The sequence below is a fragment of the Canis lupus genome, chromosome X, assembly GCF_048164855.1.
Source record: "Canis lupus baileyi chromosome X, mCanLup2.hap1, whole genome shotgun sequence".
NCBI lineage: Eukaryota > Metazoa > Chordata > Mammalia > Carnivora > Canidae > Canis > Canis lupus.
In genome coordinates this window covers 59,142,793-59,169,577 of record NC_132876.1, presented here as the reverse complement: position 1 = coordinate 59,169,577, position 26,785 = coordinate 59,142,793, and the positions used below count along the sequence as shown (strand labels likewise).

Below are 26,785 nucleotides of genomic sequence, written 5' to 3'. Positions count from 1 at the left end.
CACAACAGAGTTCTGTACTTTGCTGAATTTGTGTATACATTCTAGCAATTTTTTGATGACGTCTTACAGATTTTCTATTTAGAGTATCATGTCATCTTTGAATAATAAAAGTTTGACTTCTTCCTTGATGATCTGTGTGCCTTTTATTTCTTTTGTTGTCTGATTGCTGAGGCTAGGACTTCTACTACTATGGTAAATAGAAATGGTGACAGTGGCCATCCCTGTGTTTTTCCTGATCATGGAGGAAAAGTTTTCCATTTTTCCCCACTGAGAATAATATTAGGTGAGAGTCTTTTGCATATGGCCTTTATGATGTTGAAGTGTGTTCCCCCATCCCCACTTTGTTGAGGTTTTTTACCAAGAATGGATGTTGTGCTTTGTCAAATGCTTTTTCTCATCTGCTGAAAGGATCATATTGTTATTATCCTTTCTATTATTAATGTGGCGTATCATATTAATTGATTTGCAAATATTGAACCAACCCTGAATGAAGCCCAGGAATAAATCTCGCTTGCTCATGGTAACTAATTGTTTTAATGTACTGTGGGATTTGCTAGTAATCTTGTTGAGAATTTTTGCTACCATGTTCATCAGGGATATTGATCTGTAATTCTCCTTATCATTGGAGTCTGTCTGGTTTTAGAATCAAGGTAATACTGGCCTCATAGAATGAGTTTGGAAATTTTCCTTCTATTTCTATTTTTGGAACGGTTTGAGAAAAATAGGTATTAACTCATCTTTCAGTATCCGGTAGAATTCCCCCCTGGAATTTGACCCTAGAATTTGATTTCTTGGGATATTTTTTTGTGTACTGATTCAATTTCTTTGCTTTGTTTATGGTTGTGTTCAATTTTTCTATTCCTTCCTGTTTCAGTTTTGATGGTTTGTATGTTTCTAGGAATTTTTCCTTTTCTTCCAGATTGCCCAATTTGTTGCCATATAAATTTTCACAATACTCTCATAATTGTTTTTAATTTCTGTGGTTTTGGTTGTGATCTTCCCTACTTTATGATTTTATTTATTTGGGTTCTTTGTTTTTTCTTTTTGATATATCTGGCTAGGGCATTATCAATTGCATTAATTCTTGCAAATAATCAGCTCTTAGTTTTGTTGATCTGTTCTTCTGTTTTTGTTTCTGTGTCTTTTATTTCTGGTCAAATCTTTGTTATTTCCCCTCCTCTGCTGGCTTTAGGCTTTATTTTCTGTTCTTTTTCAAGCTCCTTTAGGTGTACTGTTAGGTTGTGTATCTTAGACTTTTCTCTTTTCTTGATGTAGGCCCATATTTCTTTATACTTTCCTCTTACGACTGCCTTTGCTGGATCCCAAATGTTTTGGACTGTCATGTTTTTATTTTCATTTGTTTCCATGTATCTTTTTAATTTTTCTTTAATTTTCTGGTTATTGCATTCATTTAGTAAGATGTTCTTTGTCTTCTATATGTTTGTGATCTTTTCTGTATTTTTGTTGTGGTCGCCTTAAAGTTTTATAGTGTTGTAGTGAGAAAATATGCATGGTATGATCTCAATCTTTTTGTCCTTATTTAGGCCTTATTTGTGACCCACTCTGTGATCAGTTCTGCAGAATATCCCATGTGCACTTGAAAAGAATGTGTATTCTGCTGCTTTAGGATGGAATGTTCTGAATATATCTATTAAGTCCATTTGGTGCAGTGTGTCATTCAAGTCCACTGTGTCTTTTTTTATTTTCTGCTGAGATGATCTGTCCATTGATGCAAATTGGGTATTAGTAGCCTAAAAGTATTGTTATCGATGAGTTTCTTTATGTTTTTATTAATTGATTTTTATATTTGTATGTTCCCACTTTGGGGGCATAAATATTTAAAATTGTTAGATTTTCTTGTTGTATAGACTCTTTAATTATGACATAGTGCCCTTCTTTATATCTTATTTTTGTTGGTTAACATCCTATTTTGCCTAATATAAATATGGCTACTCTACCATGATAGATGATTCTCTACTACCTGTCTTTCAATTCGGCAGAGATTGTAGGTCTAAAATGAATTTACATTTTTTATTTTACTTAAATTAATTACTATATAATGTATTATTGGTTTCAGAGATAGAGGTCAGTGATTCATCAGTCTTTTATAATATCCAGTGTTCATTACATCACTTGCCCTCCTTAATGTCCATTACCCAGTTATCCCATGCCCTCACCTCCCACCCTCCCAGTGACCCTCAGTTTGTTTCCTATTATTAAGAGTCCATTGTGGTTTTTTCCCTCTCCAATTTCACCATGTCTTATTTTTTTCCTTTCTTCATTCATGATCCTCTGTTTTGTTTCTTAAGTTCCACATATGAGTGAGATCATATAATTGTCTTTCTTTGATTGACTTATTTCACTTAGCATAATATCCTCTAGATCCAACCACATCATTGCAAAGGTGAGATTCTTTAATGGCTGAGTAGTATTTCATAAAATGAGTTTCTTATAGGCATCTTATAGATGGGTCTAGTATTTTAATCCATTCTGATACCCTAATGTCTTTTGATTGAAGCATTTAGTCTATTTACATTCAGAGTGATTATTGATAGATATGATTTTATGCCATTGTATTACCTGTAAAGTCAATGTTTCTGGAGATTTTCTGTTCCATTCTAGTCTTTGTTGCTTTTGGTCTTTCTTTCCCACTCAGAAAGTCACCTTTATTATTTCCAGCAGGGCTGGTTTAGTGTTCATGAACTCCTTTAGTTTTTGTCCAGGAAACTCTTTAGGTCTCCTTGTATTCTGAATTTCAGGCCTGCTTGTTAAAGTATTCTTGTCTGCATGTTTGTTTGTTTGTTTGTTTGTTTTTTCCATTCAGCACAATAAATATATCATGCCAAATTTGGCCTGCCAAAATTTCTGTAGAGAAATCTGCTGTGAACCTCATTTGTCTTCCTTTGTAGGTTAGGGATTTCTTTTTCCTTGCTTATTTCAGGATTATTTCCTTATCTCTATATTTTGCGAATTTAATTACAATATTTCTTGATGTTGCCTTGCTTTTGTTGATTTTGATGGAAGTTCTGTGTGCCTTCTGGATTTGGGTGTCTGTTTCCTTTCCCCAATTGGGAAAGTTTTTGGCTTTAATTTGCTCAAATAAACCTTCTGCCCCTTTTTCCCTCTCTTATTCTGCTGGGACTCCTATGATATGAATGTTATTATGCTTAAAGGAATCGCTAAGTCCCTAAGTCTACATTTGCGATCTAATGTTTTTCTTTCCCTCTTCCTTTCAGGTTCATTATTTCCCATAATTTTATCTTCTTTATTACTAATTCATTCCTCTGCTTCTTCCATCAGAAGAAGCATAGGAAGTACATCCAGTCATTTTCACATCTTATGATATTTCTTTATTTCAGCCTGACTAGTTTTCAGGTTTCTTCCCTCTGTGTTAAGGGATTCTCTGGTGTCTTCTATGCTTTTCTTTAGCGCAGATAGTATCCTTAATGATTTTTTTAAATCCGGTTTGGGCATGTTACTTATACCTGTTTTGATTAGATCCTGGCAATGACCTCTATTTGTTCTTCCATTTGTGATTAATTTCTTAATTTATGCATTTTGTCTAGAGCTCTGTCTTCTGTGTTAGGAAAACCTGTTATGTTTCCTGCTCTTGAGAGTAATGGCTATATTAAAAAGAGGTCATATACTGTCCAAGACCTGTCTCTTCAGGAAGTGTTTTTGGCGTATTCTGTGTGCAGTTTCTACTTGCCTATAGTGTTTGGACCCTATCCACTGTGTGGTGAGCTTTAACTATATATGTTTTGGTCTGCTTGTTAAGAAAGGCCAGATACTATTTTCCCTAGAAGTGAAGCTTTGCAGAACTCTATGGTCAGGATACTTGGTGCATCAAGGGGGTGGTCATCTTGGAGATGGGCCTGCTGCTGTTCTGAGTCTCAGGCGCACTTACCTAATTAAAAACAATCACCTAAAGAGCACAGAGGGGTGGGGCTTGCTGTAAGCAGTTAGTCTCCACTTTGGGCACTGTGCTGCTCACCAAAGTCCATCCTTGCTGGTGGGCAGGGGCAAAGGTGGACTCAATTCCAGTTGAGTTGAGCCCTCTTCTTGTCCCAGGCGAAGGGAGCTCACATCTGCCACTGATCAGAAAGCCCTCACAGAAGTGTGAAGACTCTCCCCTCATTTGTCCCGGACATCCTTCATATACCTGCCTTCACTTTGTGCCTGAGCCATCTGTCCACCAAGTAGTGCAGTGTTTCTGTATTTTATCTCAGGTGCACTAGCTGGGTTTCAAAACTCTCAATTTTAGGTATCTGGTATGGTGTGGACCCATCCATGCTGAAGGTGTCCTTTAGATGTGGCTGTGCAAGTTTGTCCCAGAAGAGCAGTCATAAGAATGTGCAGAGGCTTGGAGTTTATTGTAAAGTGAGGCAAAAAGCCCATGGGCAGGTTAGCTGCCTTAAACAGGTACCTCTGTTCCTATGCTAATGAACAGGGCAGCTCAATAGCACCCACCAGCTCTTTTGTCCTTGTATAGGCAGTGTCACTTTTCCTAAAGGTACTCCAAGATGGGGTACTATCTCTCCCACTGTGATCTAGGGCACTCTCAGACCATGCTGTGGGCTCCTAGGCCACTGCCCTCCTTCTTTTTTTTTTTTATTGGTGTTCAATTTACTAACATACAGAATAACACCCAGTGCCCGTCACCCATTCACTCCCACCCCCCGCCCTCCTCCCCTTCTACCACCCCTAGTTCGTTTCCCAGAGTTAGCAGTCTTTACGTTCTGTCTCCCTTTCTGATATTTCCCACACATTTCTTCTCCCTTCCCTTATTTTCCCTTTCACTATTATTTATATTCCCCAAATGAATGAGAACATATAATGTTTGTCCTTCTCCGACTGACTTACTTCACTCAGCATAATACCCTCCAGTTCCATCCACGTTGAAGCAAATGGTGGGTATTTGTCATTTCTAATAGCTGAGTAATATTCCATTGTATACATAAACCACATCTTCTTTATCCATTCATCTTTCGTTGGACACCGAGGCTCCTTCCACAGTTTGGCTATCGTGGCCATTGCTGCTATAAACATCGGGGTGCAGGTGTCCCGGCGTTTCATTGCATTTGTATCTTTGGGGTAAATCCCCAACAGTCACTGCCCTCCTTCTCCACAGAGCACCCGTGGAAATCCACCTGCCAGGCTCCACCCCAGCAATTTGCAGACTCTAAGACTTCAGACTGTGAGCTCCTCTGACTGTGAAAACTTGCAATAATCTACCCCTCTTGTTTTCCCAGTAAATTGTTTAGGAAATTGTTTTTCTTATGCAATGCGTTTCACCCTGCTTGCTCACTCTCTTTCTCACTCCCTGATTGGGGCTGTCTTTCCTCCATAGCAACAGTGATTCCTTTCTCCCTAAATCAGGGCTCTGTGCCTCCTCTCTTCCACAATACAGCCTTTTTTCTTCCTCTAGTTGTACAGTATGTTCTCAGTCTTCAGATGGATTTCCTGGGTGTTCAGAATGATTTCATATTTATCTAAGCTTTGTTTGAGGGACAATGCAAGCATAAGGTCCTCGCACTACTCTACCATCTTAAGTCTCCATCCTTGGGGGTTTCTATATGTGGTTTCATGTCTTCTATAAATAGTGAAAGATTTATTTCTTCCTTACCAATTTGGATGCTTTTCAATTCTTTTTTTATCTAATTCCTGTGGCTACAATTTCCAGTACTATGTTGAATAAAGTGTTGACAGTGGAAATCTTTGTCTTGTTCCTCATCTTAGAGAAAAAGCTTTCAATTTTTTTAGCATTATGATGCTAGCCATGTGATTTTTATATACAGCCATTCTTATGTTGACTTGTGCTTCCTCTATATCTACTTTATAGAGTTTTTATCATGAATTGATCTTAAGTTTTTCAAATGCTTTTATTGCATCTATTGAAATAATCATATACTTTTTGTCCATTCTCTTGTTAAGGTGACACATTGACTGATTTATGAATATTGATCAATGCTTGCATCCCTGGAATAAATGCCCCTTTGTGATGAGTGAATTTTTCTAAAATTTACTTGTTTATTTTGAGAGAGAGAGAGAGAGAGAGAGAGAGAGAGAGAGAGAGAGAAGATGTGCATGTGTGAGAGAAGGAGGGCAGAGGGAGAGGGAGAGAAAGAATCCCAAGCAGACTCCCTGTTGAGGGTGGAGCCTGATGCAGGGCTTGATCTCAGGACCCGATCTCAGGGCCCTGAGATCATTACCTATGCCAAAACCAAGAGTCAGATGCTTTAATGACTGAGCCACCCAGGTGTCCCTGTGATAGGTAATTTTTTAATGTATTGTTAGACGCTGTGTGCTAATATTTTGTTGATCATTTTTTGCATCAATTTTCATCAGAGATACTATCTTATAGTTTTAGAATTTTTTTCTTGTGTCTTAATCCGGTTTTGGTATTAGTGTAAATCTTGTCTTGTAGACATAGTTCTGGGTGATGTCCTTCCTCTCTATTTTTTGGAATTGTTTGAGAAGAATAGCTATTAACACTTCTTTAAATGTTTGGTAGAATTCATGGGAATCCATCTAGTCCTATACTTGTTTATTAGAAGATTTTTTATTACTAATTCAATTTCATTGCTAGTAATTAGTATGTTTAAATTTTCTGTTTTTTCCAGATTCAGTTTTGGAAGGTTATATGTTTCTAGGAATGTATTCATTTCTTCTAGGTTGTCCAATTTGGTGTCATATAATGCTTCATAATGGTCTCATAATCCTTTTTTATTTTTCTCCCATCAGTTGTTATTTCTCCTCAATTTTTTATTTAATTTTTGAGTACCATTATTTTTCTTCTTTTTGAATCTAAAAGTTTATCAATTTTGTTGATCTTTTCAAAGAACCATCTCCTTCTTTCATTGATTTTTTCTGTTGTTGTTGCTTTTGTGGTTGTGGTTTGGTCTCTATTTCATTTATTTCTATTCTAATAATTATTATGCCTTTCCTTTTACAGCTTTGTGATTTGTATGGCTCCTTTAGCTGTAAGATTAGGATTTTATTTACAATTTTTCTTGCTTTCTTGGGTAGGTCTGATTGCCATAAATTTCCCTCTTGAAGAGGTTTTGCTTCATCCCAGTGATTTTGGACCATTGCATATTCACTTTCTTTTGTGTCTATATATTTTGATTTCCTCTGTAATAACTTGGATAACCTAGTCATTGTTTAGTAGTATGTTATTTTTTCTTCATGTATTTGTATTCTTACCAGATTTTTTTCTTGTGATTGATTAGTGTCATAAAGTTGTGAGTGGAAAAGGTACATGCTATGATTACAATTTTCTTGAGTTTCCTGAAGGTTAATTTGTGACTGGACATATGATCTGTCCTGGAGAATGTGCCATGTACACTTTAAAAGAACGTTTCTGCTTTTTTTTTTTTTTAAAAGAATGTATTATTCAAACCATACTGGTTCTTTGTTGATTTTGTGTCTGGATGACTTTCCCTTGAAGTAAGTGGGGTGTTTAAGTCCCTTATTTATTATATCCCTGTGAATTTCTTCCTTTATGTCTGTTAATGTTGCTGTATGTATTAAGATGCTCCCTAAATGCTGCACAAATATTTAAAATTGTTATTTACTATTGTTGGATTATTCCTTTTTTCCACTATGTAGTACACTTCTTTGTCTCTTGTTGCAAACCCTTTTTTATTTTGAAATAATATTGTTACAATAGCTGTTTTTCCTCTTCCATTTGGATGATAATATTTTTCCATCCCTTCACTTTCAATCTATATGTGTCTTTAGGTTTAAATTAAGTCTCTAGGGCAGTCCCAGTGGCGCAGCAGTTTAGTGCCACCTGCAGCACCGGGTGTGATCCTGGACACCCAGGATCGAGTCCCACCTCAGGCTCCCTGCAAGGAGCCTGCTTCTCCCTCGGCCTGTGTCTCTGCCTGTCTCTCTCTCTCTCTGAATAAATAAATTAAAAATCTTTTAAAAAATAAAGTCTCTTGTAGGCCACGAATAAGTAGATGTTACAGTTTAATCCATTTAGTCACCCAAAATTCTTTTGATTGGAACATATAGTCCAATTACATTTAAAGTAATTATTGAGGGGAGGAGGGGCAAGATGGCAGAAGAGTAGGGTCCCCAAGTCACCTGTCCCCACCAAATTACCTAGATAACTTTCTTTTTTTAAAATTTTTTTTATTTTTATGATAGTCACACACAGAGAGAGAGAGAGAGGCAGAGACATAGGCAGAGGGAGAAGCAAGCTCCATGCACCGGGAGCCCGACGTGGGATTCGATCCCGGGTCTCCAGGATCGCGCCCTGGGCCAAAGGCAGGCGCTAAACCACTGCGCCACCCAGGGATCCCTAGATAACTTTCAAAGCATCCTGAAAACCTACGAATTCGGCCTGAGATTTAAAGAGTGAACACCTGGAATGCTACAGTGAGAAGAGTTCGCTTTTCTATCAAGATAGGAAGACAGAAAAAAAATAAAGAAAAAAAAAGCATCCAGGGGGAGGGGCCCCATGAGGAGTGGGCTAAGGCCATATGGAGACTGCCTCCAGGACAGGAAAGCCCCCTCCCGGAGAAGCAGGAGCTTTATCAATCTTCCCAGATGGAAAGGCGCTGGCAGAGAGTTCGTGCAGGATCCCAGGAGGGGCAGGGATGCCCTCAGGCTCCCAGGGGCACTAACAGAGCACCTGCGCCCCCGGGGGAGAGCGCGCCACAAACCACGGCCGAGCTCCCTAAAGGGCTGCAGTGTGCCCGCGGCTGGGCCCCGGGAGCAGCTCAGGTGGCTGCTCAGGCCGCGGCTCCACATGGAGGGAGCGGCCCGGGAGCGCAAATCCAGCAGCGCAGGACTCAGAGCCCAGGGCAACTGGGGACATAGCCCAACATCCAGCGCTCCTTCTGGGACAGGCAGAGGCCGGGAGGGCACCGGACAGCAAGGATTCTCCTGCCGCTTGGCGGCTCCGAGCTGTGCAGATCGGCGGCCCCACCCCCGGAGCATCCAGGCCCCTGCAGACTGAGAGCTGTGGTAGTTAGTGCTGGTGCTGACTACAGGGCTGGAGAGCTGGCTGCCACCACTGTTGTTCCTCCTGGGGCCTCACAGAATAAAAAACTCCCACTGAGCCCTGCACCAGGCAGGGGGCTGAGCAGCTCCCCCAAGTGCTCACACCTGAGAATCAGCACAGCAGGCCCCTCCCCCAGAAGACCACTTAGGGGAAAAGCAAGTTCTTGACCAAGAAGCACTGGAAGGTTCCAGGGGAAATCGAGGGATTTACAGTATATAGAATCAGAGGATACTCACCCTTGTTTTCTGTTTGCATCCCCCCATTTTTTTCTCTTCTTTTTTTTCTTCTTTTTATCGTTTTCTTTTCTTATTTCTCGTCTTTTTCTCCTTTTCCCATTACAACTGTTTTTGGCCACTCTGCACTGAGCAAAATGACTGGAAGGAAAACCTGACCTCAAAATAAAGAAACAGAAACAGTCCTCTCTCCCACAGAATTATAAAATTTGGATTACAATTCGATGATAGAAAGCAAATTCAGAAGCACTATTATAAAGCTACTGGTAGCTCTAGAAAAAAGCATAAAGGACTCAAGAGACTTCATGACTGCAGAATTTAGATCTAATCAGGCAGAAATTAAAAATCAATAGAATGAGATGCAATCCAAACTAGAGGTCCAAAAAACGAGGGTTAATGAGGAAGAAGAATGAGTGAGTGACATAGAAGACAAGTTGATAGCAAAGGGGAAAATGGGGAAAAAAGAGGAAAACAATTAAAAGATCATGAGGATAGGTTAAGGGAAATAAATGACAGCCTCAGAGGAAAAATCTATGTTTAATTGGGGTTCCCGAGGGTGCCGAAAGGGACAGAGGGCAAGAATATGTATTTGAACAAAACAGCTGAAAACTTTCCTAATCTGGGAAGGGAAACAGGCATTCAGATCCAGGAAATAGAGAGATCCCTGCCTAAAATCAATAAAAACCACTCAACACCTCGACATTTAATAGTGAAGCTTGCAAATTCCAAAGATAAAGAGAAGATCCTTAAAGCAGCAAGAGACAAGAAATCTCTAACATTTATGGGGAGAAATACTAAATTAACAGCAGACCTCCACAGAGACCTGGCAGGCCAGAAAGGGATGGCAGGATATATCCAGGGTCCTAAAGGAGAAGAACATGCATCCAAGAATACTTTATCCAGCAAGGCTCTCATTCAGAATAGATGGAGAGATAAAGAGCTTCCAAGATAGGCAGAAACTGGAAGAATATGTGACCTCCAAACCAGTTCTCCAAGAAATATTAAGGGGGACTCTGTAAAAGAAAGAGGAAGTCCAAGGAAACAATCCACAAAATAAGGGACTGAATAGGTATCATGATGACACTAAATTCATATCTTTCAAGAGTAACTCTGAAAGTGAATGGGCTTCATAACCCCATCAAAAGGCGCAGGGTTTCAGACTGGATAAAAAAACAAGACCCATCTATTTGCTGTCTACAAGAGACTCATGTTAGACATAAGGACACCTACAGCCTGAAAAAAAAAAGATTGGAGAACTATGTACCATTCAAATGGCCCAAAAAGAAACCAGGGGTAGCCATCCTTATATCAGATAAACTAAAGTTTATCCCAAAGACGGTAGTAAGAGATGAAGAGGGACACTATATCATAGTATCATAGTTAAAGGGTCTATCCAACACGAGGACCTAACAATCATCAATATTTATGCCCCGAATGTGGGAGCTGCCATGTATATCAATTAATAACCAAAGTTAAGACATACTTAGATAATAATACACTTATACTTGGTGACTTGAATGTAGCACTTTCTACAATCGACAGGTATTCTAAGCAGAACATCTCCAAAGAAACGAGAGCTTTAAATGATACACTGGACCAGATGGATTTCACAGATATTTACAGAAGTTTACATCAAAACGCAACTGAATACACATTCTTCTTAAGTGCACATGGAACTTTCTCCAGAATAGACCACATACTGGGTCACAAAGCAGGTATTAACCAATACCAAAAGATTGGGATCATCCTCTGCATATTTTCAGACCATAATGCTTTGAAATTAGAACTAAATCACAAGAAGTTTGGAAGGATTTCAAGCATGTGGAGATTAAGAACCATCCTGCTAAAAGATGAAAGGGTCAACCAGGAATTTAGAGAAGAATTAAGAAGATTCATGGAAACTAATGAGAATAAATATACAACCGTTCAAAATCTTTGGGATACAGCAAAAGCAGTCCTGAGGGGGAAATACATTGCAATACAAGCATCCCTCCAAAAACTGGAAAGAACTCAAATATAAAAGCTAACCTTGCACCTAAAGGAGCTGGAGAAAAAAACAGCAAACAGATCCTACACCCAGCAGAAGAAAGGAGTTAATGAAGATTCGAGCAGAACTCAATGAAATAGAGACCAGAAGAACTGTGGAACAGATCAACAAAACCAGGAGTTGGTTCTTTGAAAGAATTAATAAGGTAGATAAACCATTAGCCAGCCTTATTAAAAAGAAGAGAGAGAAGACTCAAATTAATAAAATCATGAATGAGAAAGGGAGATCACCACCAACACCAAGGAAATACAATTTTAAAAACACATTATGTGCAACTATACGCCAATATATTAGGCAATCTAGAAGAAATGGACGCATTCTGGAAAACCACAAACTACCAAAACTAGAACTGGAAGAAATAGAACACCTTAACAGGCCAGTATCAGGGAGGAAATTGAAGCAGTCATCAAAAACATCCCAAGACACAAAAGTTCAGGGCCAGATGGCTTCCCTGGGGAATTGTCTCAAACGTTAAAAGAAGAGATAATATCTGTTCTACTAAAGCTGTTCCAAAGAATAGGAAAACTGTGTGGAGGTTCCTCAAAGAGTTAAAAATAGATCTGCACTATGACTCAGCAATTGCACTGCTGGGAATTTTCCCCAAAGATACAGATGCAGTGAAACACCGGGACACCTGCACCCCGATGTTTATAGCAGCAATGTCCACAATAGCCAAACTGTGGAAATAGCCTTGGTGTCCTTCGAAAGATGAATGGTTAAAGAATATGTGGTTTATGTATACAATGGTATATTACTCAGCCATTAGAAATGACAAAAACCCACCATTTGCTTTGAGGTGGATGGAACTGGAGGGTATTATGCTTAATGAAATAAGTCAATAAGAGAAGGACAAACATTATATGGTCTCATTGTTTTGGGGAATATAAAAAATAGTGAAAGGGAGTAAAGGGGAAAGGAGAAAAATGAGTGGGAAATATCAGAAAGGGAGACAGAACATGAGAGACTCCTAACCCTGGGAAACGAGCTAGGGGTGGTAGAAGGGGAGGTGCGCTGAGGATGGGGGAGACTGGATGAAGGGCACTGAGGAGGGCACTTGATGGGATGAACACTGGGTGTTATTCTATATGTTGGCAAATTGAACACCAATAAAAAATAAATTTATTAAAAAAAAGAGGTAAAGGATCTATACCCTAAAAACTACAGAACACTTCTGAAAGAATTGAGGAAGACACAAAGAGATGGAAAAATATTCCACGCTCATGGATTGGCAGAATTAATATTGTAAAAATATCAATGCTACCCAGGGCAATTTACACGTTTAATGCAATCCCTATCAAAATACCATGGACTTTCTTCAGAGAGTTAGAACAAGTCATTTTAAGATTTGTGTGGAATCAGAAAAGACCACGAATAGCCAGGGGAATATGAAAAAAGAAAACCGTTGCTGGGGGCATCACAATGCCAGATTTCAGGTTGTATTACAAAGCTGTGGTCATCAAGACAGTGTGGTACTGGCACAAAAACAGACACATTGATCAATGGAACAGAGTAGAGAACCCAGAAGTGGACCCTCAACTTTATGGTGAACTGTATTCGACAAAGCAGGAAAGACTATCCACTGGAAGAAAGACAGTCTCTTCAATAAATGGTGTTGGGATATTGGACATCCACATGCAGAAGAATGTAACTGGACCATTCTCTTACACCATACACAAAGATAAACTCAAAATGGATGAAAGATCTAAATGTGAGACAAGATTCCATCAAAATCCTAGAGGAGAACACAGGCCACAACCTTTTTGAACTTGGCCACAGTAACTTCTTGCAAGATACATCCATGAAACCAAGAGAAACAAAAGCAAAAATGAACTCTTGGGACTTCATCAAGATCAGAAGCTTTTGCACAAGAAACGAAACAGTCAACCAAACTCATAGAGAACCTACAGAATGGGAGAAGATATTTGCAAATGACCTATCAGATAAAGGGCTAGTATCCAAGATCTCTAAAGAACTTATGAAACTCAACATCAAAGAAACAAACAATCCAATCATGAAATGGGCAAAAGACGCAAACAGAAATCTCACAGAGGAAGACATAGACATGGCCAACATGCACATGAGAAAATGCTCCGCATCACTGGCCATCAGGGAAATACAAATCAAAACCACAATGAGATACCACCTCACACCAGTGAGAATGGGGAAAATTCACAAGGCAGGAAACAGCAAATGTTGGAGAGGATGTGGAGAAAGGGGAACCCTCTTGTACTGTAGGTGGAACGTGAACTGGTGCAGCCACTATGGAGAACTGTGTGGAGGTTCCTCAGAGTTAAAAATAGATTTACCCTACGACCCAGCAATTGCACTACTGGGGATTTACCCCAAAGATACAGATGCAGTGAAATGCTGGGACAGCTGCACCCCGATGTTTCTAGCAGCAATGTCCACAATAGCCAAACTGTGGAAGGAGCCTCAGTGTCCATCGAAAGATGAATGGATAAAGAAGGTGTGGTATATGTATTCAATGGAATATTACTCAGCCATTAGAAATGACAAAAACCCACCATTTGCTTTGAGGTGGATGGAACTGGAGGGTATTATGCTGAATGAAATAAGTCAATCAGAGAAGGACAAACAGTATATGGTCTCATTCATTTGGGGAATATAAAACATAGTGAAAGAGAATAAAGGGAAAGGAGAGAAAATGAGTGAAAATATCAGTGAGGGTGACAAAACATGAGAGACACCTAACTCTGGGAAATTATCAAGGGGTAGTGAAGTGGAGGTGGGTGGGGGTATGGGGTGACTGAGTGATGGGCACTGAGGGGGGGCAGTTGGCAGGATGAGTACCGGTGTTATGCTAAATGTTGGCATATTGAACTCCAATAAAAAATTTAAAAAAATAACATTATATGTTTTCAATATAGAATAGGAAGTATGGTTCTTATGTAAAGCAGCTACTTATTAGTTCTCTAGAACAGATGCATTGTTATTGATGAAATTTTTGTGTTTTTTTTCTGATATAAATTTTTAAAATTCTCCCTTTAAGTACAAATGTAAAATTCCTTGGTGGAGAATGATTACATAGGAATGCTATCAATACATAATTAAGAAAATCTTGGGGAATCCCTGGGTAGCTCAGCAGATTAGCGCCTGCTTTTGGCCCAGGAGGTTATCCTGGAGTTCTGGGATCGAGTCCCACATCGGGCTCCCTGTATGGAGTCTGCTTCTCTCTCTGCCTGTGTCTCTGCCTCTCTCTCTCTCTCTCTCTGTGTCTCTCATGAATAAATAGGTACAATCTTTTTTAAAAAAAAAATAAAAACAGCAGGAAATGAAAAAACATATTCAGTATAATCCGAATTTTGCTGAATATATGTAATATGCAGAAGAAATGACCGGAATGAAATATACTAAGATGTTATCAATGATTTGTGGGTTACAAGTGTTTGTCTTTTTTATACTATTTACATTTTCTAGAATGTCTAAAAGGAACATATATTACTTTGTAATATAATACACATAAGAAATGTAAAAAACTAGTATAAAAGGTTGTGAAAAACATTATTCAATCCTAGGGGCATGCTCATCCATTAACTTGTACCTTAAATAGATTTATAATAATTCCCATTCATTTTTGTAAAATCAAAGGATTTCACCACCTTAACTCAATGTTTTTGCAGGCTGAGAAAGAGGGGTCATTTGAAGCTCTTGTTTGTATGTGATTTTTCTCCTTGCAACACTCTTGAAAATTTATCAACTGGGAAGGAAAACTGCTGATGTGCTTTTTGAAACTCATCCCCTGTCCTCTCCCATTAGTTAGGTAACATGAATAGTTTAATTGATTTAAGATTTTGAAAAAAAAAAAAGACATGGGCATATTCTACCCAAATTAAAAGCATGCTCTACTGATGTCAAAGAAAGCAAAAGTTAGATGCAACACCGTCACTTTGAAAATTTTGCTATGAAAATAACATTCTTTTTTTTAATGGATTTTTTTAAATTTATTTTTTATTGGGATCCCTGGGTGGCGCAGCGGTTTGGCGCCTGCCTTTGGCCCAGGGCGCGATCCTGGAGACCCAGGATCGAATCCCACGTCGGGCTCCCGGTGCATGGAGCCTGCTTCTCCCTCTGCCTGTGTCTCTGCCTCTCTCTCTCTCTCTCTGTGACTATCATAAATAAATAAAAATTTAAAAAAAATTATTTTTTATTGGTGTTCAATTTACTAACATACAGAATAACCCCCAGTGCCCGTCACCCATTCACTCCCACCCCCTGCCCTCCTCCCCTTCTACCACCCCTAGTTCGTTTCCCAGAGTTAGCAGTCTTTACGTTCTGTCTCCCTTTCTGAAAATAACATTCTTTGTTTATGCTGTGGCAATTTACTTGCTGGTTTTACCATTTAAATATCCTATCCTGGACAAATCTGTTATCTATTATAGAATATTCACTCTATTACATTGATATTACAGTAATTATTTTTTTAAGTAAAGTCAATTAAAAATGACATATGTGGCAGCTTGGAAGTCAACCAAATTTCCACTTGAACATTACAAGTTCCCCTTTCTCTGACCACCAGTGCCTTATTATTCTTTGTATTTTGGGTTTTTTTAATCAGAAATTTATTTTGGGGAGGAAAATACTATCCTTATAAAAGGAACAATTTTTTTCAAAGCCAAGTGGAAAGTTGTTTTTTTACATTTTTTACATTTAAATCCAATTTGCCAACATATAATATAACACTCAATGCTTATCCCATCAAGTGCCCTCCTCATTGTCCATCCCAGTTACCCCCCCCCACTTCCCCTCTGCAACCTTTTGTTTCCCAGAGTTAGGAGTCTCTCATGGTTTGTCTCCCTCTCTAATTTTTCCCCTCCTTTCTGAAAGGAACCATTCTTTTTTTATTTATTTACTCATTTTTTTTTATTACACCCAGCTCAAATTTAGTATTAATCTTTTTAAAAAATTTTTATTGGAGTTCAATTTGCCAACATATAGCATAACACCCAGTGCTCATCCCGCCAAGTGCCCCCCTCAGTGCCCATCACCCAGTCACTCCAACCTCCCGTCCACCTCCCCTTCCACTACCCCCTGTTCATTTCCCAGAGTTAGGTGTCTCTCATGTTTTGTCACCCTCACTGATATTTTCACTCCTCTACTGAAAAGAACCATTTTTAAAACAAAAAGACTTATGGAGCATCTGGGTGGCTCAGTTGTTTAAGTGTCTGACTCTTGGTTTAAGCTCAGGGTCATGAGATAGAGCCCAATATTGGATTCCCCACTAAATGTGTAGCTTTCTTAAGATTCTCCTTCTTCCTCTGTCCCTCCTTCCCCGACTCTTGCTCTCTCTCTCTCTCTCTCTCTCTCTCTCCAAAACAAAACAAAACCACAAAGACTTAGAAAGAAAAATAAACATTAAAAGAAAGAAATAGATGTCTATTAGTTGGAAATCATTTATTGCCTCTATAAAAGTTTAAATAAAAACCCTACAAAAATCACATTACAGTGATGTGCTTTTAAGGTGGTAATATATTTCAGAGGTAGTATCAGTAAAATGGGATGCAGGATCACTTAAAGGAATTACTTAACAAGTTAATACAAAATAAAATTTCAATTCAGAGCAATATATACTCAGTATAAACTTTAACGGAGCAATCAATTGTATTTTCATGAAAATATTATTTTATTCTTTTTCCCTCTTAGCAAATCTGTTCTTAATAATGGTTTGTTTGGGGCGATATGCTAACTGTAGTCTCCCAAATTATCAGGATCCTCCCTTATATCATCACAGAGCATAGCTTGATAGGATGAGTATGATAGTGTTGTCTGCCAAGGATAACACCAACTTCAAAGATAAACATTAATTCATCTTTTAGACACTATAGCACTGATGGTTCCCTTAAAAAGGTAATTTGACAGAATATGTCACTTTGAGGACCTGAATGAAAATCTAATATATTTTTTAAAATAGACAATATTCCTTGTATACCATTACTATAATGTGGGAGAAGGGCAGAATTTAAATTTTCTCAGAATTTCTCCTAGAAAATAATAATGAACCATCAGGCTAAGGGGGGGGAATTATTCCTTGGAAATGGGCTGACTGTCCCCTCCTCCAAAACATAAAGCAATAAAGTATAATTTAGAGCCTAGAATTCTTTTAAATACACCACTTACGTTTTCTCCTACAAACTTAAAATGGCTGAATATGGAAGTGTCTTAAAATAGATGCTGCTTCCTTTGGGGAAATGGCCTCTCCAACATTTCTTGAAGTCTGGTAGTATAGAGAGCACAAGATGTGATTGGTTTGTAGCTTTTTCTTCTTCAACAATAACATTTTATCATTATTACAATGGTAGCATAGAAGTCCTAATGTGGATACCTGACCTTATAACAAAATATCCCATTTCCATGAAAAGATTAATTTTCTTTTTCTTAAACGTTTATTCACTATAGAGAGAGAAAGAGACAGCAAGTGGGAGAGGGGCAAAGGGAGAAGCAGACCTCTGCTGAGCAGGAAGCCCAATGCTGGGCTCCATCCCAGGACCCTAAGATCATGACCTGAGCCAAAGGCAGTTGCTTAACCAACTGAGCCACCCAGGTGCCCTCCAAAAAGACCAATTTTCTTTTTAACATTTTCCTTGCATGTGCTAAGTTTCCTATTTTCCAGGATAACTGCAGTTCTCATTTTCTTGTGACTAACATTAGCTTGGGTGGAATGAGGAGGGTACCTTCAGGTTATTTTTAATACACATTTTAAGGTAAGTGCCCTTAGATAAACATTTGTTACTTAGAAACTGGCTATCCCTAGCTGAAAGCAGACATCAAAATGCAGTGAAAAGGGAAAGAAAACCTTTTTCACCTTGATATCTGTCTTTGTGAGAGATGCTTCACATAGTATGGCTTGTTTTAACGTGTCAAAGCCCTAAAGAAAGAAACACTAGTTGTTTTTCTTCCCCTTTTGTGAAGATGTCACAAAAGCAGTGAAACTGATATTTTTTCTGCTTTAAGATGTCTCAAAAAATTTCAACCTATATGTACAAAAATATAATTTCTTCATAATAAAATTTTAATACTTGGCTTTGACATCTTTTAAAATCTCTGCAATGGTTAATTTCATTTTGTCAATTATGATTTTTTTTCTCTAGATACAGCTATTTCCTTTGGTTCCTGGTACAGAACAACCAAATGTCATTTATAAAATGCTTTAATTTTAATGATAATAAAAGAAAATTCTGGTGCTGAAACACAAATACCAAAACAAAAGGATTCCTAAGTATATTGTTTCTATTTTAATGAAACTTTAAATAGGAATAAAGGAATCATCTATGCTTCTTTTCAAAATTATACATGAGGATTTTTTATAGGAATCACACCTAACGGAACCTTTAAATCTATTAAAATTTCTACTTAATAATTTTTTATTGTTATCCCTGAAAAAGTGAAAAGACATAATTCATTTTGAAGTTTATGGCTTGCTGAGGAGTAGAAATCCAATGCCCCTATAGCAGAAGCCCAATGAATAGTTTTTGATTTGGTGACTAGTTGCTGAGATGTGACAAATATAGTCCATAAAGTTGAAAGATGTAGGAGATAATTATCTATCCTTACTTGGTGATAAGAACAGAATGAGAAAGAACTTAAATTAAAGCAGAAGAAATTAGAGTTTAAAGATAGATTCAATGGATAGGAAGGAAGCGCCTAAGAGAGACTTGAAAGCCTGAAATTTGTTCATTCTATCTTAAGAAATGGTTTCTACATTTGCTGTATATAGTAGGGACTCTAGCTCATGGAGGAATTGGTGTGGCTTATAAATTTAATCTTAGTGTCTGAGATCCTTTTACTTAGCACTCTTTTTCTGAATGGAATTTTACTTGTCAGCAAGGAGTACTAAACGTTATTTGAAAAGAACCATATGGCGTTCAGCTAAAAGGGGTCATAACTAACCATTGAAATATTTTTGTTAACAAAAGAACCATAGCAGTAGCATGGCAACAATAATAAACAATAGCTAACAAAATGAAGGATTATCAACGAACCTTAACTATTTACACATGTGCGGAGGGGACATTTCAAGTTCAAAAATATTCACTGAATGAATTCGAGCATTTATGACTGCTTTTCTGCATTCATAAATTGGTATCTGTAAATTCCAAGATCAAAACTGATTTTACTTGCAAATTACAAAAATATGTGACATAGAAACTTGGCGAAAAGAACCACGTAGTTGGGGCACCTGGGTGGCTCAGTCAGTTAAGTATCTGAGTCTTGATTTCTTCTCAGGTCATGATCTCAGGGTTGTAAGATTGAGCCCTAGTAGGGAGCCATGCTGGAGATGGAGCCTGCTTAAGATTATCTCTCTCCCTCTCCCACTGCCCCTCCTCATCTCTCTCTCTCCCTCTCTCTAAAAAAAAATCTAGCTACTTGATTAATCTTTTAGGAATAAATAGTAAATTAACCACGCAACACAATTCCACACAGCCAATTCACAAATAGATGATTCTGTGTGCTTAGGGAGAAACTGAGAAACTGGCATTTACCTTTCTATGGGTCTTGTTAATACCATCTGGTGCCCCAGAAGAAACAGTCTGCAAAAATTTTCTACAGTGTGTAGCCATCTGGTACCTACTCATAGAACAACTGGGTAACATGCCCATTTTAGGAGTGTACTCACTGAATAACGTCCAGGAAATTCAGAGGATTGTGAGTTACATTCATAGTAGTGTATAACTCATTTTGGATATTATCCTTGGCTGATGGCTCTGTACAAGCCTCACATGAGAATGAGGTAAATTTTGTGGCAAAGCTGAGTGACTAGATTAAAAAAGAAGACTCTGCCTCACCTTGACTTCCTGTTTCATAAAATGCAAGAATTGAAACAAATATAAATGTGTAATATTTGTGCAACATTTCATCTAACTCAGTTACACAAATTTACTAGTAAAAGGTAAGTTTATCAATATTTTTCATTTACAGCAATGAAAAATCCTCATTAAGACTAATGTTTTACAACATTTTGTTTCTGTACACTGAATTTATTTGACTTCATGTTGGTTAATTACTTTTCCATAGTGCTTCCCCCTACCCCCAGATATTTGGGTTAGAAAACAGAAGAAGAATACCAACAATTTACACATATATACCAGTAATCACTTCAATTTTCAATCATTAGCTTAAGTCAAATTCTCATAGGAATTGGAAAATAAATCCCAGGACTCATCCAAGTAAAATCATTTTTAAAGTTTTGTTTTCAAATTTTAGTCCACTTTCCTGAGTAAAAGTATATGTGGATGATAGGAAAGGAGAGAGAAGAAAGATGTAATGGCTACAAAACAAAACTAACCAAACTTTAGTAACTTGATAAGCAATGTTGAAATACCTTTATTTTTGTGTCTCTGGTGAAAACTATTACTAAAACTAAGATTCTTCTAAAAACCACACAAAATCTTTCAGAAATTAGGTATTATGCATTTCATAGATAAACTGCTAAAAATTAAATACACTTTTCCCCAGATTTTTGTCAGTTTGGAAAAAATGCTGCTTTTAAATTTCACATACATTTTTGCACTGTAGCCATTATATCTTGTCCATTCTTCACAGAACATGTAAGTTTCAACAATATGTTTTTCCAACTGAAGAATTTTGAGGCAACAGAATGAAGTTATCTTGAAATGTACACCTGTTAGGCAGCCAAAAGGCTGTATTACATATCCCCCTCAAATCACAAACTGTCTGAGGCATTTTTCTCAGATAAAGAAGACACACTGAATGAGGTATCATCAGGCTCCGGTGAGGCATGATTGAAATCCATCTCTTCTAATTCAGGAGGTAAATCTGACAGCAGTGCCTGAGTCAGAAAAATCAATTTTTTAGAATTAGTATGTGGGCAAGTTTTTTTCCCCCAATTTTATGTTAATAAGTGTTCTCTCTTGTCAATTTATTTTCATGTACTTAAAGAATGAAACATTTTTCTTCAGGACCTTATACAATACCTTACATAAAGCAAAACTCTTCATACACTATTAAGGAAGTAACAAAATACTGGATCTTGAGATTGTGGTTTATATAGAGTGAAACCCTAGACAAAGGGAAATCAGGAGGGAAATGAGCAACTATTTTGAACCAAGTGCTTTGAAGTATTTGAGAAAAGTGATTTTCATACTAATTTTTTTAAATTTATTTATTTATTCATTCATTCATTCATTCATTCATTCATTCATTCATGAGAGACACAGACAGAGAGAGGCAGAAACACAGGCAGAAGGAGAGGGAGAAGCAGGCTCCATGCAGGGAGCCTGATGTGGGACTGGAGCCCGGGTCTCCAGGATCACGCCCTGAGCTGAAGGCAGAAGCTTAACTGCTGAGCCACCCAGGTGTCCCTCATACTAGTTTTAAATGTTCACTGATCACTGCTAAAGGACTTTAAAATTATATTCATTATTAAAATACTCCTGCCCACTTATGCTGTCCTTTGGAGAAAAATACTTTTCACAAGATTAATTGGTACTTCAGTGGGAGAAAGAACATATCAATTAGGAAAAAATCTCAGTTATTCTACTTTAAACTAAACATTAACAACTTGAAAATTCCAAGTATTTTTTTTTCTTTTCTTAGGCTATGGCCTTATCTATAGATGGCCAAGTACCAACCCATTGAACCAATGAAACTAGTTGTGGAAATATGTATCTAAGAGGGCTGCTCATTTCTCTATTGGAGTAATGAAAATAAGCCAAGAGTCATGAACTAAGCTTTGCCATGGTATAAGTGTTTCAGCTGGAATTGTAGAGCATGCACCCATACAAGAGGAATAAATAATTAATAGTTTTACGTGATTGACTGTGCTAATGCTCACTGGACCATAAAAAATACTGTGAACTAAATGATTATTTTGACACTGCCAATATTAAAAATAATATATCATATCTGGGTACTTTTGCAGAATTAATTGTAGTGTGGGCTTTGGGTGCAGCACCAATAAAGACCAAGGGAACAGGGACAAATGCAAGCTTGCCATACTGAATTAAAGAACAGAGAGGCAGGGCATATTGGAGAATTTATGAAATCCATTGTTGAAATAAGATAACATTTTATTTACTTTATTAAAATAAATGACATTTATACCTTTTGTCTTATAGCAGAGAGACAAGATTAGAACCTTTCTCCTTTTTGTCAATCTACATAATGAAAGACTAACTCCTATCTGATAGAACAGTTGTTATTTATTTTATACTATTAAAGCTCATGAACTTCTTGCTGAAATTTGGAGAATTTACAAAGCAGTGATCTACTGGTTCTATATTATTTCTAAGGTGTTAGGTTGCAGTCATAGGACACAAAGCCGTTTTCTTATATAATGGTTGTTTATCACTAACCCAGTCAAAATGGAACTGACTAGGCTGTTCATAGTGGCTGATCATGGTTTATGAGAAATACACCACTGCATTTAGTTCACTTTGCAACTGTGAAGAAGCCATATTTAAAAAGTCAAAGTCCTCCAACTCACATTCATTGATGATGTGCTTAGAGTATTAGAAAGCCAAGTAAATGAACGGACTTAATGACATTCTAAATGCTAGTGGGGAGACCTTCAAGTCAAAAGAAAATTTTATTTATTTATTTATTTATTTATTTATTTATTTATTTATTTATTTTGTTATTTCATGTCATGTGCTGACTGACTATATATAAGGCAGCATGGGGCATTACTGATGCATAAGGTCCACTTCAAATTTCTTTTTACTATCTTACTGGATTGCAACTTTGGCACACCAAAGAAATCTATGTATTATGACAAGAGCTGCCTTTTTCATAGATACAAAACACATAATTTTTTTAAACTATAGGTTAGTCTATCTTCATTCTATCCTCTTCATTAGTCTATCTTCAGTGTCTGATCTAGTGCCATATTCCCAAATGATTAAAGCAATTCCCAGGCATTTGTCTTTATAACACTTATTCTAAGCCCTGAGAAATGAATGCCAAGTTCCAAAATGTTAATCATTCTTATCCTCCTTGCAAAGTGGATAAATTGACGTTCAAGAAAAGCAAAGCAATTGATCTGGCTGGGATCTCACCGTGAATTGCCAGGGGAAGAAGGAAAATAACTAATGATAGTACAGTGTTGGCAACATTATTTTTATTTAAAACGGCTATTAATTAAAAAAAATCCTTTTGGGTAATCTAATATTTCAATGAGATAGAGCCAAATATTTTTAAACCCTGGACTGCTCCATTGGGGAAAAATATGCTGTGGACAACTCATCTCACTGAGCTTACCCAAACCAAAATTCATGGAAAAAAAAATTTAAGATTTTTAAAAATGAGAAACCAATCACACAATGTTTTTTTTTAACTAGGTAGAATAAAAATTGCTTTCTCCCATAAATAAACCTTTAAGTATCTCATAATGTAAAAATTAGTAACTTAGATCACCTTAATAACTTTTGTAAACTACTATTGGTGTCTTCTATATTTAGACATTTATTATACCTGATCTCAACTATAAAAATTAGTAGTTTCTATTTGGGTGCTAATTATATATGCAATTACTTTCAGTACAATTTTCATATGACTTTCTCCTTTTTGATGGCCAATGTTTTGTCATATCTTAGTTCATTGGTCTTTTATCAGAAGAAAAGTAAGTATAAGAGAAGGAGAAAAGTAAGATATACAATAGTTACTTTTATTTGTTAGTGGTCTTGGAGAAAGAACCAAGTCAGGGATGAAGTTAGAATTTGAAAACAAAATGCAATCTGTGTGCTGTTCCTAGATTTCAAGACACATATCTGCTAGTTAGCTAGCCATGTAACTCTGAATTAAAAAACCATGCTGTAACTTTTGGAGCCAGTACCACACTCTAAGTTATTTCTATGATTGAACCTAAATTTTACAGTTATTTCAAATTTACATACAGGTGGGGCCATGTTTAAGACTGTCATTTTATTCATTTAAAATCCATAATTTACATTCCTAAAAATACACTTTCAATATGCCATGGAATATGAATAATTCACATAATACAGCAACATGCTTAAATAAAGTGGGCAAAGGTAACTGAAGATAAGTGTCTTGGAACATCTATTTGTGGGAGGCATGGAGAGAGCAAACTTTATAAAACTGGACACATACTGTACATACTCGATTGAATCTCATGAGTATTCTTTTCCTTTAAAAAAGAAGAATTGTGGAATGCTAAGACTTTTTCCCTGGAGATATCTGGGAGGATACAAGTCTTGTTTAGATATAGAAGATGATTTTTTTTCTCAGTATGCTTGATATTCCTTGCTGAATAAAAACCTACAAGGCTGCTTCCAAATTAATGGTTACCTGTGTGACATACTATTTACTGAATGTCTCTAACAACAAATCAACACTATAGTATACAACTCAGAGGAAAATTTGGTATTATTTAGCATTGAATGTAACACTTAATAAAACTTTATAATTTTTAAGCAAGCTTAATACATTTTATACAAATTTCACATGAAAAAATGAGGCAGGATATGTAATTTGGAAGGAATTTGTAAATAAACTCCATAGTGACAAACAAAAGACATCTTTGAAGCAAAGAAACCAAACATTCTAGTTAAATTGTGAAAAGTAAATGATGCAATGTGGCCACAAAGAATTTCACAAATTGCATATTTTTTAGTGATAAGCAACATATTATGAAATAGAAAGTATTCAAATGTTTGTGAATCTAGTGAGATCTGGAGGGTAACTGAAATCCAGAAGAGGGGCAAATTCCTCACCTCTGTTATTCACAATCCAAAACTGTGCCTCTCCAGTTGAGGTAGCCCAGTCTCTACAAACATTTTGAGAATTTCTTTAAAATTAAATTTTAAAATTATTTTTCCCTGCTTAAGTCTAGCCTGAAATTAAGAAAGTATGTTAATCAGTTATTTTTATTTTCTACAAAGCAGCATACAAATATCTGAATATGAATCTACTCTTAAAAATACTGTGATAAAAAGGTTATAAAGTAACAAATCCTTTCTTGATGTCAAGCAAGAATGAAGAATAAAAATAAAAAAAATATTAAGAACTCAGCATCAAGTCATTTTTCAACATGATACATTACAACTTACTATTCTCTTCTGGCACCTACCTGCTGTTGTTCCTTATCATCAGCTTTCATAGCCAGTATCAAGCTTCTAACAAACGTCTTGAGTTTAAAGTATTTTTGCTTTTGAATCTCTAGCTCATTTTCAATGAATCTGACTTCTTCATTCTGAAGGAGAAAAGATAAAACAATACAATTACCCTATGCAAACCTAAGACTATACATGTTTGATGCACAATAAAGGTTTAAAAAAAGCAATGAAATTGGCACAGAAGATAACGTTTTGGCATAAGGAATGTAAAGCACAGAAGGAAATTACCCTGTTACTCAAAGGCTACCTTTTAAGCAAATCACCAACAGAAAACAATTTGCAAGGTCAAAAATAAAATCAAATAAATTCCAGTAAGATAAAACTCAAGAAATAGTTTCCTTTTGGAAAGAATCCTCCTATGTGAAATCTAATTAGCATTTGGATTAGCATTAAGGACAGAGTCCAATTAACTCCAACTAAAGAGCAATTGAATATGCAGTAATGCTGAAAGAACCATTCACAGAGCCAAATACTGAGAACTAAAAAGATTATTATTTTGTACCAAGGAGAAACTAAAATTATTACTGTCTCAAGTAGTTTGTTGAGCTCTCTGCCTTTATGTAAGAGTCTGTTATTCAAAAAATATCTCCTAATGTACCACTGTGTACCACTGATTTGAGACACTGTCTCTTTTCACTACTTTTGTTAGTTTGGTAGGAAAAGAACAATATACTAAGATTTGTGAGGATTTTAGTGCCAGGTCTACTAATAGCTGTGGTAAACTTGAGCAGGCCAATCAAGCTTTCTGTGATTCTATTTACTCATCAGTGAAATTGATATTAATACTAGTAATCTTTGACAATTCTAGGTTTGAGGCTTATAAGGCTCAAATATGATAATGGTCACAAAAGTGTTCTGAATAGGTTAACTAGTAAAGCTACAGTAATCAAGAAGGTGTAATATTGGCAAAGGGTGGACATACAGATCAACAGAACAGAAAAGTGGCCAGAAACATATATATTTTCTTAAATATATTAAATATTTTCTTAAAATGTGAAGTAATTCAATAGAAAAGGACAATCTTCCAAAAATAGTGGTTGAACAATTGTAAATCCACATAAAAAGATTATCAATCCTAAAAAAAAGATTATTAATCCTTACATCATATACAAAATTTAACAAGTTTATAAAACCTAAAACCATAAAACTAGAGGAAAGCAGGAGAAAATTTTTGTGTCCTTGGTTTAGGCTGTTTTTCAACAGGCACAAAAAGCATGAAACTTAAAGACTTCATCAAAATTAAAACAATTAAACAAAAAAACTTTGCTCTTCAAAAGACACTGTTAAAATAAAAACATGAGGTACATATTGGGGGAAAATAATTGCAAATCACAAACTGATAAAATACTTGTTTTCACAATACATAAAGAATGTTGAC

The 26,785-nt window shown here is 36.7% G+C and overlaps 1 protein-coding gene across 5 annotated transcripts in view; it reads right to left on the bottom strand.

Annotated features, from left to right (window-relative positions):
- The window catches only part of HDX (highly divergent homeobox), a 280,813-nt gene that overhangs the window by 37,310 nt on the left and 216,718 nt on the right, over window positions 1-26,785 (bottom strand). For 2 of the 5 annotated variants that reach the window (XR_012026077.1, XR_012026080.1), the window contains 4 exons: window positions 25,362-25,484; window positions 20,813-21,101; window positions 17,432-17,528; window positions 15,282-15,423 (listed from right to left, as the gene is read on the bottom strand). Coding sequence is in view for 1 of the 5 variants with exons in the window: in XM_072815335.1 (XP_072671436.1) it covers window positions 20,976-21,101; window positions 25,362-25,484 (249 nt within the window). In the remaining 4 variants the exon portion in view is untranslated. Of the gene's footprint in view, window positions 1-15,281; window positions 15,424-16,693; window positions 21,102-25,361; window positions 25,485-26,785 lie in introns of those variants that run through there. The other 3 variants (XR_012026078.1, XR_012026079.1, XM_072815335.1) reach the window with 3 other exon arrangements.